The following is a 19,051-nucleotide window of genomic DNA, read 5'->3' as shown; positions in this document are numbered from 1 at the left end:
CCTTTCTCAACATAATTCTCATAAGGCAATCGATCCATCGAGTTTAAGTAGGCTACAAGAGGATGTTGTCCAAAATTTAGTCAGTCTTGAGATGATATTTCCTGCAATTCTTCAATATTATGACACAATCTTCTAGTTCACCTGGTCAAAGAGATTGATATTCTCGGTCCTGTTTTTCTTCATAATATTCCCTTTTGAACGATACTTTGCAGTACTAAAGAAATACGTTCGTAATCCGGCCATCCAGAAGGAAGCATTGCGAAGGGTTATGGTCACGAGGAGGTCATTGAGTTTTGTGTTGACTATGTGGAAGAACTCTGCCCAATTGGGATTCCAGTATCACGTCATGAGGGGCGGCTGATTGGAAAGGGCACTTGAAAGGAAATCATTAAATGCCACAGATCATGCTACGTTGAGCAAAGCACATCTCACAGTTCTGCAACAATCAGCCTTGAGTCTCCATACATGGAGGAGCACATGCAAATTGTGCGAAACATGTACCATTTGAAACTGAGACATGGATACAAACATTATAATGATACATTCGCCACCTGGTTGCAGAAGGAAGTCATGGCCAACGATGAAATTCATGAGCACTACCTGGCTGGCCAGGTCTGGCAAATTCAACTTGATGTACCAAGGAATGAAATTAACGGTTACACATTTTATACAAGAGCCCAAGATAACAAGAGCACCAATCAAAATAGTGTGTCCGTATAGATGCCACTGACTCTAGTGGCCAAACGATCTCATATTTGGTTACATTGAAGAGATCTGGGAACTCGACTATGGGCCGTTGAAGATCCCTCTATTTCGTTGCCAATGGGTTAAACTCATGGGAAAAGGTGTCGATATCGACGAGTACGGAATGACAACGGTAGACCTCAAAGAGCTTGGCTATCGAGACGAACCATTCGTCCTAGCTAAAGATGTCACTCAAGTTTTCTATGTGCAGGACATGTCTAGCAAACTGAGAAAGGACAAGTCCAAATAAATCAAGTTTTCTATGTGCCGGAGATGAGCCAAAGCACCATATTGTTTGTTCTGGCAGACAAAAGGAAAATTGTGGGAGTCGACGATGTCACAATGAAGAAGAATACAATAAGGTTGAAGATATGACTCCATTCGCAGTGGAGGTTGACACAAGTATTCTTTTAGCCGAAGGAGGCTCCCTACGCCATGATCACAATGAAGGGATGATTGTAAAGCGAACCATCGTTATATTCCATTAGTTGAATGATTATGTCTTGTAATATTTTTCGTGAACATGCTATTAATGATTATCTATGATTGTTATGGCAATTATCAGATTTATTATGCAATTATCCAATTTATTCTGCATTTAAATGATTTATTATACAATTATCAGATTTATTATGCATTTAAATGATTTATTATGTAGTTAATAGAATTATTATGCATTTAAATGATTTATTATGAATTTAAATGATTTATTATGTAATTAATAATTATTGCATTTAAATGATTTATTATGTAATTATCAGATTTATTATATATAGAGATATTTATCGGACTAGAATTTCTTTTATAGAGACATTTTTAGAATTAAATTATAGATAGAGTGTTTCCTTTAATTATGGATATTAAGATATACAAGTGAATTATAGAGTGTTTCTTTTTATTGCTATTATCAGATTATTACGCATTTAAATAATTTATTAGGTAAAATAGGATTATTGTGCATTTAAATAATTTATTATGCAATTATCAGATTTATTATGCATTTAAATAATTTATTATACAATTATTCGATTTATTATAATTTATTATGCAACTAAAAATGATTTACTATTCAATTATTAGATTTTGTAAATAACCTATTGGTACCGGTTGAAGGTTTCAACCGGTACCAAATACTTGGCGGAAAAAAGGGGTGCGCGGGAGTCGAACCCGGCCCTCGGCGATTAGAATAGATAGGGTTACCACTGTGTTACATGGTGTTTTCGAAATGGTTGGCGGCAAAATACTTAAAGTACAGATATTTCATCTGGCTTAGGCACCGGTTTTTGGTTACTAACCGGTGCCTTAGAGACAGTTTTCAATTCCCGCCCGTTGTAGCCTTAAGGTACGGGTGGCCTTATCACCCGGTGCCTATAGCTCGCCTTAGGTACAGGTTGGTTGCGCAACCGGTGCCTTAGGCATACCCTTGTTCTTCTTCCTTCACTTTTCCTCCACGCCCGATCGTCGACCTCGCCGCCGCCCTCACCGCGCCCGATCGTCGACCTCCGCCGCCGCCCTCTCCGCGCCCGTTTGTCGACCTCCGTCGTCGCCTCTCCGCGCCCGATCGTCGACCTCCGCCGCGCCGCCCTCCGCCCGGTCATCCTCCGCCGGCCACCATTGGAGCTTCGCTCGGAGCTCCGGCCGCCGTCGATCCCTCCCTCTGCTCATCCTCCCCCGTATCGGTGAGCGCCCCTACACCCTCCTCATCCTCCCCGACCCTTCTTTGACCTCCCACAGACCGCCCCGTCGCCGGTAGCCGAGCTGCCGGACCGCCTCCACCACTGCTTCGTGGCCAGCCCCCTCCCGATCGCCTCCCGCCCTAGCTCTCGTCTCAATTCGGTCGCAGGCGAGCCCCTCGTGCTTCCCCACCACTTCCCTGCAGCCGCCATGGCCTCCTCTTGCCGAACACGAGAGCTCCTGAGTGCTCTGCCCCCAAATCATGTGAGGGACCACGTGCAGCAATTCAAGAAAGTGCAGGGGGGTTTCTGCAATGTCATAGACTCATAGGAATAGTGTTTTAGGGACCAAAACACATGAACTTTGAAATTCCGTAGAAAATAGAAGAAAAATGGTAAAAATACAAAACTAGTTTGTTAGATTAATCTTTTATTCTCTATATGATAGAACCATGAGATGTGCTGTTTGATAAATTTTGCTGTGCAATTTTATTTATGATAGATAAATACTTTTGTAGATTGTTAAATGCATAAATAGAGTTATGAGTGTGAAAAATATAAACCAGTCGGCTTACCTTTGTTTTCACATGTAGTACTTAGGAAAAATATTAAAGAGAGGATTTAGTTACAAGAGTAGAATTTAGTTATTAGAGAGAATTTCTATTATTATGTCTTATGTATAGTGTATAATGTTTTCATTATATATAGTGTAGAATTTAGTTTTTAGAGAGACTTTATTTAATTTGTATTTAAATAGAGAGTGAATAATGCTTGTATTTATGTATTTATCATGTATTTCTGTAACTCATGTATTTATATATTATGAATTCTTCATTCTTAATTATGAAATCAAACACGACGCTCTCTCCTTAACGGCGGTCGGTCTCTCGCTAACTCTCGTTGTCTCCTTGTCACCGACGCTCTCGTTGTCTCCTCACCGACGCTCTCTCGCTGTCTCCTCACCGACGCTCGGTCTCTCGCTCACTCACTCTCTCTCTCTCACACACACTCATACACTCACTCACTCACACACACACACACACACACACACACTCACACACTGACACACACACACACCCTCTCTCTCTCCCACTAAACACAAACACACTCACTCACACACTCACACACTCACTCACACACTCTCTCTCTAACACACATTCTCGTGCTTTAGTTAAGGATGGTCACCGACTCTTACACATTTATATGGTTTCAGTTAAGGATGGACCCCTTCGGTGATGACGAGGCCGCCAGACAATACATGTTGGATGCAATAAACGAAGATACGAGGGCCAACACCACCCAGCCAATCGGTGAAGAAGAGGTTAGGACAGCTGATTCCTTCCTGAATATGTCTAGAGATGCCGAAGAAGAAGAGATGATGATTTTGCGCCGCCGCCCAACCATCAGTAGCACGTTCCAGTACGTATCTTAATTATATATGCATGGTGACTTTAGTAGATTAATTTTGCAATTAACATATCTTTTCTGTAATTTAGTCGACCTCCGCATCGACTTCGTTGAGCCAGTGAAAAGGGAGACGCCGGCCAACCAAGAAAATGGAGGGAAGACAGGTCATCACAGAAGTGGACGCGGAGGGCTGTCCAAGTGCTCCAGAGGCTGCTAGCACGAAATTTGTCAACCAATGTGGGGTTATTGTTCGGGCGAGAATTCCGATCACCACAAGCTATGGAAATCGAGCAAACCAGAAGAATAGCAACACGCCGTGCCTCCACATCAGAAGGGAAATGTTATGGATAGAACTCAATGATATGTTCCACTCTTTCTGAAGGAGTTGACCAAGAACTTGCTGAAGAATCCCTGGATTAATGCTAGAGCAGGCAACGGGGCAAGTGGAGGCGGAAATTCCCTGTTGCTCCCGTTCTTACTCCATTCCAGCATGGAAAACCTTTTGTCACTGAGGAAGAGGAGAAAAGTCTAGGCACGCAGATGTTCAATTTGCATAGATGGTTACCTGCGAATGTCAAATGACGAAGGGAAAATGTTTGGAGTCAAGTATCGTGACCATGATTTCTTCCGCGGAGAGGACGACTTCTGGGTGTACTTCGAAGATTTATATCACATTTACCATCGACAAGCACTCGACGCCTATATCATCACCATTTGGGTTCTGTAAGTCTCACTTACCTCTACATTAATACTTTTTGTTAACAAGAACATAATTATATATGTGCATTATAAAATTTATATTGTATTGTTTAGACAGGAGACTCAAAGAAGCCGAAAACATAGATGGCACCATCAGATCGGCTTCATGTCTCCTTTGCTAGTCAACCAGAAAATGCTCAACGAAAATTACACAGCAACGTGCCAAAATATGTACGATTCGTTGACTAGACAAAATTACAAATCCTATATATACATACCATATAACTTTGGGTAAGCCTTGGTCGACTCAATCTGTTATATTACTAAATAAATACTAAGTCGTCTAATGCTTGTATGTATATATCCTATCTATATCTGCAGTTATCATTAGATTTTACTCTTACTTTCCGTAGAGACCGGCAATCTTATAGTCTTTGACTCAATGAGAAATCCAAAGTCCGCAATCCAACATATCATAGACCCCTTGAACAGGTAAGTTCAGTTTACACAATCAAATCCTTTTTCTGTTAATAACAATTCCTGAATATCAAACTTAACTTTGAGCGCAGGGTTTGGAAAAATTTTGTGAAAAAGAACAAAGGACGTGGTCAATGGAGGCCCGAACTGAACGTTAAAATGGATTATCTGGTATGTTGATTCACAAAGATTTGTCTAGTTAAGTAATCCCAATTGTTCTAAATTGAGTAATTTATTTGTTTATCCTTAAGTGTGCGAGACAACAACAAGAAACTGATTGGTGCGGGTACTATGTATACGACTACTTGCACATCAGACTCCATGCGGGAAGCCTACTACGGAGGACTTAAGAGTACGTACAAACCATTCACTAGTATATTTTTATAATTATACTAACGCACATGATGTTAATCCTTTTTTCCTAAATGATAGATGTCTCAAATGGGGGATGAATGTTACTCTACTGATCGGATCAACGCCGTGTGCGAGCAGCTCGCTGGATTCATTTTGAACGAGATCCTGGATCCTAGAGGCGAGTTCTACCATGACGGTCACATCCATAGGGGACTTCCATCAAGCTCCTGAGGGGTCCAGTAGTTGGACTACAAACATGACTTGTACATTTGTAAATATTTCTAAACGTGATGCCTTGATGTTTGTATATTTGTAAATATATTAGTTTATCTAATTAACTTAATTACATGCTAGCATTTGACTTTTAGTTAGTTCCAAATATTCTGTGAAATCGAACACACGAATGACCAATGAACGTATAGTACTGTAGAGATTGAGTGCGTTTAGCAATTATAAAAGAATAAACAGTAATAAATATAACAAACAAAACTGGATTTGGAAAAATAAGGGAAAAGGTCATCGGGACCGGTTGGAAAGACCAACCGGTACCAAAGGGGCTGCCTTGCGTCAGCGTGGTAGCCTCTTTGGTACCGGTTGGTCTTTCCAACCGGTGCCAATGGATGCCTAAGGCACCGGTTTAAATACCCGGGGTCGTAGGGTGACGCCATTGGTCTCGGTTTGGGGGAACCGGTTGGAAAACCGGTGCCTAAGGCTGTTTCCAACCGGTTCCCATGGAATGTTTTCTAGTAGTGACATCTGATCTATATGGAGTATCATCCAAGCCAATTCAGGTAATAACGGCCAGGTTACTTCTTAATTACCCGTTCCTCATCTCTTTAATTAGTTTTCTTCATGTATGCATGGTTCACACATAGTACTGCAATACTATTTCTATACTATAAAAGTTGAAACAATTGAAAACAATTTCCAACAAAGTTAGGTCCACCTTACCTCTCACGGAGGACCCACTTGTCAGATCCAGAGTTTTGACGAAATGGGGGTGGAGACCTATTTTTTATAGAAGCAAAATGTTTCTACCAAAATCCCAATACTTTTTACACCAAGCACTTTCATCTACCCACCCTTGTACCCACTTATTACTTTCCATTATTTGTATACCAGGCGACAATAATATTTTGGTAAAACTTATTACTTTCCATTGTTTGTATACCAGGCGACAATGATATTTTGGGTGATCCTAAAATCTCTCTATTTCTTTCCTTTTGGTTGTGAGGTGATTAGTCTTCTTTTATGTTTGACATCCTTTCAATATTTGCCTCATCAATTAAGGAAACATATTATCAAGGGATTGGCCGGCTATGTAGGGATAAGTGGTCGGATTTGTGTTAACCTTCCAATATTTGTCCCATCAATTAAGGAAACAGATTAGCCAACCATGTTTTCTATCTCTTATACTTGCCATTGATGCTGGTGGCTCCCTGTGCATATATATACAGGGTAATAGCATTCATGTGTCACACATAGTGCAGGCGCCATTCCTTTCAACTCCAAAATTCTTGGTAGTAGTAGTAGAAGAAGAACGTGGTTGATGCCCTTGAGATGCCACATGGTTCACGAGTCGGCTTGATCGTGGTTGTTGCTTCTATCGGCCCTGCGATCCCGAGGTGTTCATTTGATCCGTTCTTCACAAGGGAGATATATCTTATGGATTTCTAAGTTTGAATTTTAAATGTTTCTATGAATTATTATTGATTTGGGTATTAGGTATGTAAATAGTATTTTTTTTAAAGTCGTATTAGATTTCTACGCATTGTAACGGATTTTGACCAAACAATAGGTACCAAACTCATTGATGTTGAACTCCGCAATAACTTCATGATGGTCATCGGAGTACTTGCCAATCGTGATAGAGGTGAATCAAATCATCACATTGCTGGCATTCAGTTCGTGTAATTTATATTTTATGAACTTTCCTTTAGCACACATATACTTTCCTTTACACATAAATTGACCCATAATTCTCGTCATTTTCTCTTCTGAAAGGATAATAATTGACGTCATTGTTTATGAAAGGAAAATAAAAACGTGTATTAACATATTACTTTCCTTTAGTATACACATACTTTCCTTTGCACATGCGTTCACCCATAATTCACGATATTTTTTTAGAAAGATAATAATTGTCATCATTGTTTATGGAAGGAAAAGAAAGACGTGTATTATTTTTAGAAGAAAAATAAATGGCATCATTGCTTGATGGTTTTGGAAGGATATTAATTGACATCATTGTTTTATAGAAGAAAAAAGATGTGTATTATTTTGAAAAGAAAATAAATAATATCATTGCTGCAATACTATTTTATAACAAAACAGCCGAAAGAATATATCCCTTATAATGCCCATATGATAGATAGATGTAGCATTCAGCTTGGGTTCCGTAGTAGAGACTTTTAGCATGCAGGACCCCTAGTAGCTAGCCCGTACTAAACATTTTGGCGGAAATATTTTGCATCATCGAGAAAAGTGAGTCTTCCCCATGCCTATCAAACCCGAAGTATGACAAATGGGACCTCTATGCAGGAGACGGTGTGCCTAATCTATGTGAAAACTATATTCAATTGTCTCTCTTTATTACAGTATATAACTTGTGGAGATGTACGTGTCATAAACACATATTTTTAAAACATAGTAAACAAAACTTTGGCAGGTGATCGTATGCATAACGGAGAAGGTAACTAGTAGCAGGATAAAAGCACAAGGCTAAATTGAGAGGTGCATATTCGACGCACATACTGCTTTCAATTTAATTTTACTTTACTAGATGTATACCCGTGCGTTGCTACGGGAGCTGAATTTTTTTAAAGCGATATATGGAGCATGAGCATGAAAAAATGTAATTTCTAATGCAACAGTGGGAGTATGAAAAAACATGTTTTGAGATCACATGATGAAATGAAGTGTAAGAAAAGAATCGTTGACTATACATACCAACTTCTTAATTTATGCATCTTTTAACAAAAAGAACAGAACTGCAACAGTCACTACCGGAAAACGGCAATTCGCCGTGTGCCCGAATATTTGCCGTGTGCAATATATCGGGCACACGGCAAACCAGCTATTTGCCGTGTGTCTCCACAAAACACACGGGAAATAAAGAACACTCGGCAAACTGCGATGTTCGCCGTGTGCGAGGACCGGTCACACGGCAAACACCAAGTTTCGCTGTGTGCCGCTACCTTGGCACACGGCGAAACCGGAGCACGTGCCATGCGCGTGCTCCTGCCGTCAGGCGCCGTCCTCGGCCTGGCGGATGTGTATCCAACGGAAGAGAAGGGAATGAGCATATGCAAAAAAAAAAAGAAGAAGAAGAAGAAGAAGAAGAAGAAGAAGAAGAAACCATGCAATAAAATGCTACTATATTTGCTTTTTTTTTTAAAAAAAAGCACTGGAACTGCATATTACAATGAATCTCAATTTAGACGATAGAAGCAACAAGCACAAACCAGTAATATAAACTGATGATGTATATATATCTGATAAAGTATACTTGTGTTACTCTTAATCAGTATCAGAAGAGGGACACATATATATTTCTTGCCTGTGTTCAGTCTTCATCTTTGTCAGTAAAAAAAGTGAATTTTGAATCAAATGATTCCTAAAAAACAAACAAGTGAATCAGATGAAACAATCACATAGTTGAGAGATGCTTGATGATACTAAAATAAACTGAATAAAAATATTTCTATGTATAAAAAGATATGTTTGCTAGTGTGATCGGCTCAGCCAATATAAAATATGCATATCTCATCCATGGCTCCTCATACCGGTCACACACTGTGTTGTCGTCCAATGCTCCATTAGGTCAGCCGGGTGGTTCTCCCTGAAACTGGGATGATTTCTTATCTCCGTGATGTCGATCCTCTGCATATTCAATTTCAGTGTTTAGCTCAAAGGAGACAATGTGCATAAGCTAATGGTCCAAAATTACATAAGCTACTCATGGTGGCTGGGTTGGCAACAAAAAACCTAAAAACAAGATCTTGCCACTATGGAGATATGTGGGCATAGTCGGGAATTGAGTACCACACACCCAGTATTCTTTGCCAAACAAATCATGATAGTATCTGAAATTAGAATGTACCACCAATTCACCAGAAGTAAGTGATGTTTATTAGGTAAGCATTGTAACAAAACAGAAGTAGAGCCTAGACGTTCCTAATTGTGTAGGCATGGTTGGAAAACTGCGCTTGATATCAGCATAGCAAACAAGCAGCATGACTCAACATAAACTAAACTCTCCTGCAACAGAAAACAGAAGCTGATAAGCTGCAAAAGGTTGGAGTAAGATTATGTGCATACACCGGAGGCAGCGGTTCTTATAAGCTGCAAAAGGTTCAGCAGGCTCGGTTTTAGTTTTACAGTTCAAGTGCAAAGTGCTCGATGAACTACAGATCATACGAGGTGAATGGTGACTGATGAAAGATGCATAAGCAGGTTCGGTTAGCAGTAACAAATTTGATCAGAATACAACAACAACAACAACATATCCTTTTTTCCCAATCAAGTTGGGGTAGGCTAGAGATGAAACCCGAAAGAAATAAGTTCAAAATTCAGGCACATTGATAGCTAGTCTCCAAACGCTCCTATCCAAAGCTATCAAAATTAGATCAGAATCATCAGAAAAAAAAGTATCGTCAAATTAGAGTTCGTTCATTACTCACGTTCTCAACTTGGCACAGGGATTATCGCCTGGTTCGCGGGCGTTCGCAGTTCGAGCGCCCTGTAGTTGAGGCGGGTGTCCTGGTCCACGCGGGGTCTTCCGGCTCCATGGCCCTCGAGCTCCACCGCCTCCGCTGCCGCCGTCGCGTCGTCGAGGCTGGCTGAACGGGAGGCCCGGGCTAGCCGGCCTGGCGACGCAGCGGATCGTCCTGACGCGGACCTCGACATGCCGAGCGGTGGCCCGGAGCACGGGGGCGCGGGGCGTGGCGACGACGCCCTCGACGTCGACGACCGACTCCGCGGCGAGGGAGGCGGCGAAGCGCACCATCCCTGGGCTGACGCCAGGGCTGTCGTCTCCGCCGGCGTGGACCACGCACTGCACCGTGTCCATGCCCTGGCGCAGCACGACGAAGGCCAGCCTGCTGCCGTGGGAGGCGACCGACCTGGCGGACCCGCGGAGCAGCATAGATCGGCAGTCGGGACGGCGCGGTGGTCGGGCGAGGAGGGCGCCGAGGAGCGCCGGGGACTTGGATCCGTCAGGGACAGAGTGGCGGCACGGCGAGAACGGCGCGGATCTGCCGGGGACGGCGCGGACCGGCGGCCGGGGACGGAGCGGCGACGTACGACGCGGGGGTAGGCGGCGGCTGCGGCGGTGAAGTAGGGGGCCGGGGGCGAGGGTACGGCGCATAGATAGCAGGGCAGCGGCGAGGTGGGCCGTCGATCTCACGCGGAGATCCGGCGACCCGCGCGCGTTGGGGAGGCAGAGTTGCACGCTGCGGCGAGCGGCGGCGCTGGGCGAGGGGGGCGGCGCGGGTTGGCAGCAGCGCGGCGGAGGGTGTCGCAAAAAGAGGGCGTGCGGGTGGGTCGGGGGAGGTGCGAGAGCGGCTTCGATCGCTCCTCGAGTCATCTGTGACGGCTCGAGGCTGAACCAAAACCCAAGGGCGAAGAGATCGCACCCCGGGACGGACGACGCACGGCGCTTAGACAATTTTTTAGGAGTAGAGATTGTCAATGCAACCCCGCCATATCTCAAATTTTTTTCGGTCCTCTGCCACTGCATGTGATCTTTTGAGTTCTAGATAGAAACATTTTGCAATGTCGAAAAAAGCGAGTCTAGAACATCTTTTGTATATGGATCCTTTGCAAGGAAAACATGCATGCAAATTAAATGACTATGGGAGACTTCATATATAACTTGTGCACCTACACTTGGTCTTGGCTATAAGTTGTTGACCCCATTACATTGCACGGATATATAACACGGAGCATTTGTTTGTACAGTATCTTTTTTAATTTCTCCCAGTAGGAAAATAAGCCCAACTACATTACACGTTGCGTGCTGTGGAGTGATAAGGGCAGCTCCAGTGCTGCGTCCATTTCTGAAGATCCAACAAGTCAAACATGGATCAACACTGGAGCTGCCCTAAGTTTTCTTGCTAGTACTTCTGCAGGACTTTAATGGTGCATGTGCACGTAGGTTTTGATTTTTTTTTATACTTTTTGTTTGTCGCACTCAAAAAGAAAAGATCCTTTTTAATTGTCAATCGACTTTATTTATGGTGATGAGAATTGAGAACCACTTGATTCTGGATTGATGTGATGAATATCGTTCCTATGTTTAGTGCCGTACGTCCAAGAAGTAGTTGAGGCCGGGCTTGCATTGGGCAGGCGATTGGGCCGGCTGGCTATATATGAGATGAGATGCATGCAGAGGCAGAGGCAGACATCCATCCATCTGCCGAGTGCCCGCCGCTTTCGTCTCCCCTCCCCGGGCCCCCTCTCCTCTCTGCTCCCCATCCGTAGATTCTTCTTCTCCTCCAGCTCCGGCCACCGCCCGCCCGTCGACGATTAATTATGCAGCAGCACCAGACGACGACGACGACAACGCAACTCGAAACAACAACAACGCCGCCGGTGCAGCCGCAAAATAAAAGGATGAGGCATCAGCAGGAGGAGGCGGCCGCCAAGGCCACCGAGGACAGCCGCTTCCTCTTCGACGCCGGGAAGCCGCCTCCGTTCCGCATCGGCGACGTCCGCGCCGCCGTGCCAGCCCACTGCTGGCGCAAGAGCCCCCTGCGGTCGCTGTCCTACGTGGCAAGGGACGTGGCCGTGGTGGCGGGGCTGGCCGCGGCGGCGGCGGCGCTGGACAGCTGGGCGCTGTGGCCGATCTACTGGGCTGCGCAGGGGACAATGTTCTGGGCGCTCTTCGTCCTCGGACACGACTGGTAATTGCTTGCCTGCTTTGTAATTTCTTCTTGTTGGATGGTAGGATTAATTGCTTATTTATCAAGACATACATGACATTTATTTGATTTGTGTTTGCTGCATGCATGCAGTGGTCACGGGAGCTTCTCCGACAGCGCGACTCTCAACAGCGCGGTGGGGCATCTCCTCCACTCCTTCATCCTCGTCCCCTACCATGGATGGTATGTCTCTTTCATTTCGTTCTAGCCTAGCCTTCTAGGAACCAAGGAAGGAAATAAGATATATAAAAGCAGATAGACAAAAGGAAAGGTAGCACACATGCTGCTGCCATCTTTATTTTCTTCTTTTTCAAAGAGATCCGATCCGTGTCTACTCGTATCTTGGACACACATGCATGCATGGTCCAGTTTTCAAAAAGGAGAAGAAGAAGATATTTTGAAGTCTTGGTTATATTATTACACAGAGAATCTCTCTGACTCTCTGTTGGCTGATGCATCATGTGTGTGTGTGTGTGTGGAGCAGCGAGCAGCATGCATCTAGCTAGCTGTAAAGCTCCAGTGGTAGTTGTTAATTTCAAAGGGATCGTAAAAACACACACACACACACATAAAAAATAGCTCCAGGTGGCAACAATTTAATTTCCGTTTGTCGTTACTAGCGATCGAGCTAGCTATCCTGTGATACGGAGTATCCTACTACTAGCTAGTAGGAATAATAATCCTGCAATGCAAATCCACTACTACACTGCAAACCATCAAAGGAAAAACTGACTGGTTGGTGGCATGCATGCAGGAGGATCAGCCACAGAACGCACCATCAGAACCACGGCCACATTGAAAGGGACGAGTCATGGCACCCGGTCAGTCATCATTTCTTTGTTACTTTTTGGGGCAAATATATATAGTAATCTCAGCACAGTAATTTTGCATAATTAATTAAATTGGTCTGATCCGTCCTTGCTGTGTCAGTGTCTGGGATGTCGCGATGGATTGTGCTTTATTCGCTTTCTTATTGGGGCGACCAGTTTTCAGACTGCATGCAGATCTAGCTAGCTACTCTGCACATGGCATTGCAGGCTCCCTCTCACTTTTCTTCTTGAGTAAAAAGGCTTATTTTGCATAGCATCAGGCAGAGATTAATTAGTTGGTATGTGGTCCATATATATGCTCGCTGCATGCATGATGCCATCGTGTCTTTGCTGTGTGTCAGTGTCTGGGATGCATATATCGCAATGCTAGCTAGCTGCTTAATTTTGAGCTGTTTCTGAAACCGTATTAGATAGCATAATATATATGCAGGTTCATGGTTCTATATAACTTAATTATATATATTGTCCATGCCTACCTAATTGCTGCCTCTGTGTGTGTGTCTATATATAATATGTTTGATGCTGATAATAATGTTAGTTTGATAATTTAATAATTAATTAATTTGGAGTGATGGAGCTGATGAGCATGCATGCATTGCAGATCACGGAGAAGCTTTACCGGCAGCTTGAACCACGCACCAAGAAGCTACGCTTCACCGTCCCGTTCCCGCTCCTCGCATTCCCCGTCTACCTAGTATGTTGCTGTCTGCTGGGTGCTGAAATAAATAAAGTTATTACTAGCTAGTAACTGATTGAAAGAAACCCAATGCAATATTGCTGCTGCCAGTGGTACAGGAGCCCCGGCAAGAATGGATCTCACTTTCTTCCCAGCAGCGACCTGTTCAGCCCCAAGGAGCGGGCCGATGTCATGCTCTCAACCACCTGCTGCTGCGTCATGCTCGCATCGTTGCTCGCCATGGCGTGCGCCTTCGGACCACTCCACCTGCTCAAGCTCTACGGCCGTCCCATACCTTGTATTTGTGATGTGGCTTGACCTGGTGACGTACCTGCACCACCACGGCAGCCCCGAGCAGCAGCTCCCCTGGTACCGCGGCGAGGAGTGGAGCTACCTGCGTGGGGGGCTCACCACCGTGGACCGGGACTACGGCTGGATCAACAAGATCCACCACGACATCGGCACCCATGTCATCCACCACCTCTTCCCGCAGATCCCGCACTACCATCTCGTAGAAGCAGTAAGCATGCGCTTCTTCTTTCTTCTTGTACTTTTTATTTATATATAAAAAATTGAAATTTGAAAACTTCATAATAATAACGACAGACCAAGGCTGCGAGGCCGGTGCTGGGCAGATACTACCGGGAGCCCCAGAAGTCCGCAGGGCCGCTGCCACTTCACCTCTTTGGCGTGCTCCTCAGGAGTCTCAGAGTGGATCACTTTGTCAGCGACCACGGGGATGTCGTCTACTACCAAACTGACCACACCTTGCTTGATCAACACCCAAAACGGCCATAAGCAAAACTAGTGATTCGTTCCATCTGCATGCAGCTGGAAATTAATATTATATTACGACGACCTCAAGTTTAAGCATGCACAAGGCAAGGATTTATACGTACGGAATTAATAATTACATCCTGGTAGATCGATTTAGGTAGCATAGAAAAGTTAGTCAAATAATTTCAGCAGCAAAGCAAGCAAGCAAGCAAGGGATGGGATCCTGATCTAATTATATTCAAGCGCACACATATATATGCATGTATTGTTCGTTGATTATTGGGCTATCCAGCTCATCGGTCGGATCATCAGATTCTTGAGATCATTTATATTCATCATCACCCACCAAGCAGGTTGGGTAGCTAAGCATTGTTATTATATATAGTCAATACATATATATGTGTATTGTTCGTTGATTCAAGCAAGGGATGGGATCCTGATCGATCTAATTCAATCATACACACATATATATGTGTATTGTTCGTTGATTATTGGGCTCAGATCATCAGATTCTTCATCGCCGATGGCGACTAGAGTAGCTAAGCATTGTTATACAATAGACAATATATTTGTATCCCTGGGTTGCATTGCATGTCCCCACTCTGAAACCTGTATTTGCCAGCTCTGGCTCACAAATTGAAAAACATGAGTCGATCTATGTGTATCAAATTGCATTGAGAGCCTGCTACATCATATCTCTGTATCATTTGTTCGGAACCCAACTCCATGGAGATGGCTTACAATTCATTTTACCATTTCATTGGCTCGATGACGCTTCTCCTGCATGCTTCCTTCTTTACTATATATATATATATAGTTTATTTAACACACAGGGTGTTGAATAATATTCAACGCCCTGGCGGCGATTGCCTCGCTCCGGCGAGCACCGGTGAGTAAATTTCGTAACCACGCTGGCCATAATTATTACCACCAAACGCAATCAGTGCAATTGCTAATTAGAGGTTCCTATAATAATCTGCCTTCCTTTTACGGTACAACAAGAATCTATTTAAGCACCACGGGACTGTTCAAATCTCGGGAATTGCGCCCTCCCGAAATCGCGCCCAACCGGACCACACAATAAGGAGATAATGCATGCAATAAATTGGCTAAAATCAATTGACGACATAAATATCTACCTGGCTGAGTCTTGATTTCACGTATGGGTGGCCGAATTAATTGTTGACGGGGTTTAACTGTCTAGAATCCCTTTATATATGCAAATCCCATCAGGATCCCTCGTTCTGCGGAGACCACCATACCCATTATTGTCATCAACCATCGACAGCCCCATCCCCGTAGCATCTCACCGTCTTCGCCGCGCTTGAGGTGCTTGACCTCCGCACCAGCACACTCCACAGCGCCGTCCCAGAGAACATCGACGATGGCTCTTTTCGGGCCGGCACCGCATGACGTCCCTCGCGGGACTGTGCACGGCGCACGGTGATGGCCGGACTTTAGCCATCGTGCTCTCGGCCCATGCCCCTAGCAGCTGAAAGTGATCGGGTGTTCTAGTCTAAGAGGGGGAGGGGGTGAATTAGGTACTAATAAAAAATCTTGACATATGGCTCCAACCAGTTTACACAAAACTTAAACTAATTCAAGCTATCTAGATGTGCAACTAGGTTGTTCTAGTGTGAAACCCCTATCCCAAAAGAGTTATGCACCCTATAAACTTTCCTAACAAGAAACTATTCTATGAAAGTAAAGGCACAAAGGTTGCAAGTATTAAATGCGGAAGCTTAAAGAGCGGGATAGGAGATAGCAAACTCTTGACGCGGGTGTTTATCCTGTGGTTCGGTTAGCCACAAAGGCACATCTACATCCACGTTGTTGTAGCACTCACTAAGAGTATTGCTACTCGGCCACCAAGTCTTTTCCGTGAACACAATCACGGTCACCTTGGCCCCGGGTTCCACTAAGGAGCTTCTCCACAAAGGATGGAGTCTCCACGTCCCCCGCACAAAGATGTCGTCGCCGCTCCACACCAAGTCGGAGGGTCGATGACGTTGCCGGCGAGCTTCGCAGCTCCAAGGAGGCCGGCGCACCAAGCTCTTGTTTGGTTCACTAGAGAACCACAGCACAAAGGTTCAAGGCCTTGCAATCTCACTCACTAAGAGCTGTTCTAGCACTCACACTTTACAAGCTAGTGCTAAAAGATAATGATATGATCTTGATGCTCTTGTATGGCTTGGAGATGTTCTTTGGTGTGTGTGGGATGTTCAGCAACTCCAGCAAGCTTCAAATGGCCGGGGTGAGGCGTATATATAGGCCACCAAGTCATGTAGCTGTTGCTCCAACGGTCAGCAGAAAATCTGCGTATCATCGGATGAACCGATGCCTCTGCCTGGGGTAGCGTCGGTTCATCCGGTCACTCTCAGACCCGAAGTAGCCATTGAGCTTCTGACGCACTATTTGCTGACGTCATTACACCGGTGCTTTGCTCCGATGCATCACCAGTTCAACCGGTGCTGAAGAATCTTCTCCTGGGCGCTTGACATCGTCTCTGGGACATAGTATGCCCAATGCACCGACGCCCCTTTTTGAACCATCGGTTCATCCGGTGCCTATAAGCTGACTTAGCTTCGATTCCCTTCTGCACCAAAATACCATGGCGTCGGTTCTTCCGACAACCATCGGATGCACCGATGCTCATGCGTCGGTTCTTCCGGTGCTACCGATCGAAGAGCTTTCAGGGCGCTGCCCTGAGACCCGCGAGGGGCGGCCCTTCGGGCCTAACTTTGCCTATCTTCTCTTTGTCATCACTTGAACCTAAAAGTCTGAGAATGATCATCTTAACAATCATATTAGTCCAAGTGTTGTGTGTGTCATCAATCGCCAAAACAATATATTGAAATATGGCATGAGAGGCCATTTTCGCTACAGCAGCATGTGCTGAGCATGGAGTATGGTGATCAGGTTCCTAGTTGAAGAAGGGAAGTGGTGATGGAGAGGTGCTTCCCGATTATGAAGCCTTCCGATTGTGCCTCAACAATGACAAAATCATCAGTTCCCATTGGAAGATGGAGCTGCAAAAGGAAGAGATGCTTTCGGTTCTAGCTCGATCCCGGAGGGTGCATCTACGACTAAGAGCAATTAGATAGGCTTTGTTCTTTTATTTTTAGCATCACTGCTTGCCATATTAGTTTTTGTCCGTGCTAAGGTCAACTATGTACGAAGAACATGATTTGGCTTTCGTAGAGGATTCAAGACTTATGCAGTTGTTTACTTGTGCGCGGATTCAGATTTCACCATATTTGATTCTGTGATTTTTTATTATCACTTATTAATATTCCAAACAATCAATTATTACTCCATGCTATGCTACTAAGTCTTCTATCTACGCTTCTAAGATATTTACTCCTTATACACACAATTTTTACACCATCTTATTATGGTTATTTTGAACACGACAATGGAATTTCCAAATTATCAATAAGTAATATTTCAAATGATAATTACTCAACTTGCCAATGAAATTTACTTCTTTTGTGTGCACTATGTTTAGCACATGTGTGCACTATGTTTACTCCTTTGTATGCTATGCATACTCCTTTGTGTGCACTATGGAATATTACTCCTAACTGTACTCATATAAAATGGAAAATTACTATATCTAGTATGGCAAAATATTACTTCTTGTTTGGTGGTGCAATCAGTAATTTTGAAGTTAAACAAGATTATTATGGTCAATTCCTTGTTAAAACACTACTCTAAGTTTTAAAAATTACTTAAAGGCATTGCAGATTTGCAAAAATAAATTTAAAATAAAGAAATGAATATTACTTACCCCCAAAAAATTACTTCTTGTGGATTGTTGAGAATTGAATATTACTCACAAAGAATAAAGAAAATGCTTCCAAGGAATAATTGGTCAAATACACAAGGAATAAAATTTTAGAGACTTGAGGAGTAACCTTGTATAACAACAAACAATTTTTCATAATTCTATTTACATTCACAAACATCTACGACTATGCATTTCAAGTTTCTATGACTAATTACTCCTTGCTCGGTAGTCTATAAAATATATTGAGTCAAATTACTTTGTGTTATGCATAATTATTCCTTGTTTGTATGTTAATTACTCTCAGGCGTATCCCACTATGAAAGTGTAAAAATTTGAATCAATCACATGCAAATAAATTTCAGATATCAATGCATACGAATCCACCAAAATGGATAGCAACTCAACTAATGCACCCATAAATTCCTCCCTGAAATCTTTCTCGCGTGAGGCGTCTTTCATGAAAGTAACAACCACCCTAGAATCTCTCTCTTTGAAATTTTGAAGTTAATGGCAACAAAAAAAAACTTCCATGCATCCCCTATGCACCGCATCTAAAGAGATCCTGCCTTCCACTCAAAGTTGGTTGAAATAGACAACCACAATGCAAAAATATGCGAGAGAGAGAATTTTTACAGCCACTGCATTAGAGTATAGATTTTTACGGCTGCGGAGGCATCAAAATCTGTCCAGACCGGCTTGCA

General features: G+C 43.6%; 1 protein-coding gene and 1 pseudogene across 1 annotated transcript; one reads left to right on the top strand and one right to left on the bottom strand.

Annotated features, from left to right (window-relative positions):
- Positions 1–8,881: 8,881 nt before the first annotated feature.
- LOC120694167 lies at positions 8,882–10,913 on the bottom strand. The gene is made up of 3 exons (XM_039977341.1): positions 10,037–10,913; positions 9,140–9,236; positions 8,882–8,970 (listed from the first exon to the last, which is right to left on the bottom strand). The coding sequence occupies exons 1-2, from the start codon at positions 10,720–10,722 to the stop codon at positions 9,215–9,217; spliced, it is 708 nt and encodes a 235-aa protein (XP_039833275.1). The 5' UTR covers positions 10,723–10,913; the 3' UTR covers positions 8,882–8,970; positions 9,140–9,214.
- An 888-nt stretch (positions 10,914–11,801) lies between these two features.
- On the top strand, positions 11,802–14,977 carry LOC120694166 (annotated as a pseudogene).
- Positions 14,978–19,051: the final 4,074 nt, after the last annotated feature.

Source organism: Panicum virgatum, unplaced genomic scaffold (assembly GCF_016808335.1).
Source record: "Panicum virgatum strain AP13 unplaced genomic scaffold, P.virgatum_v5 scaffold_3800, whole genome shotgun sequence".
NCBI lineage: Eukaryota > Viridiplantae > Streptophyta > Magnoliopsida > Poales > Poaceae > Panicum > Panicum virgatum.
Note: the sequence above shows the minus strand (reverse complement) of the source record. Positions and strands in the feature narration are given on the sequence as shown.

Coding starts and splice junctions, on each gene's coding strand:
- LOC120694167 (XM_039977341.1), bottom strand. CDS start 10,722: ATGCGCCGTACCCTCGCCCCCGGCCCCCTACTTCACCGCCGCAGCCGC. Junction 9,237..10,036: donor CCCTGTGCCAAGTTGAGAAC/GTGAGTAATGAA, acceptor TTGAATATGCAG/AGGATCGACATCACGGAGAT.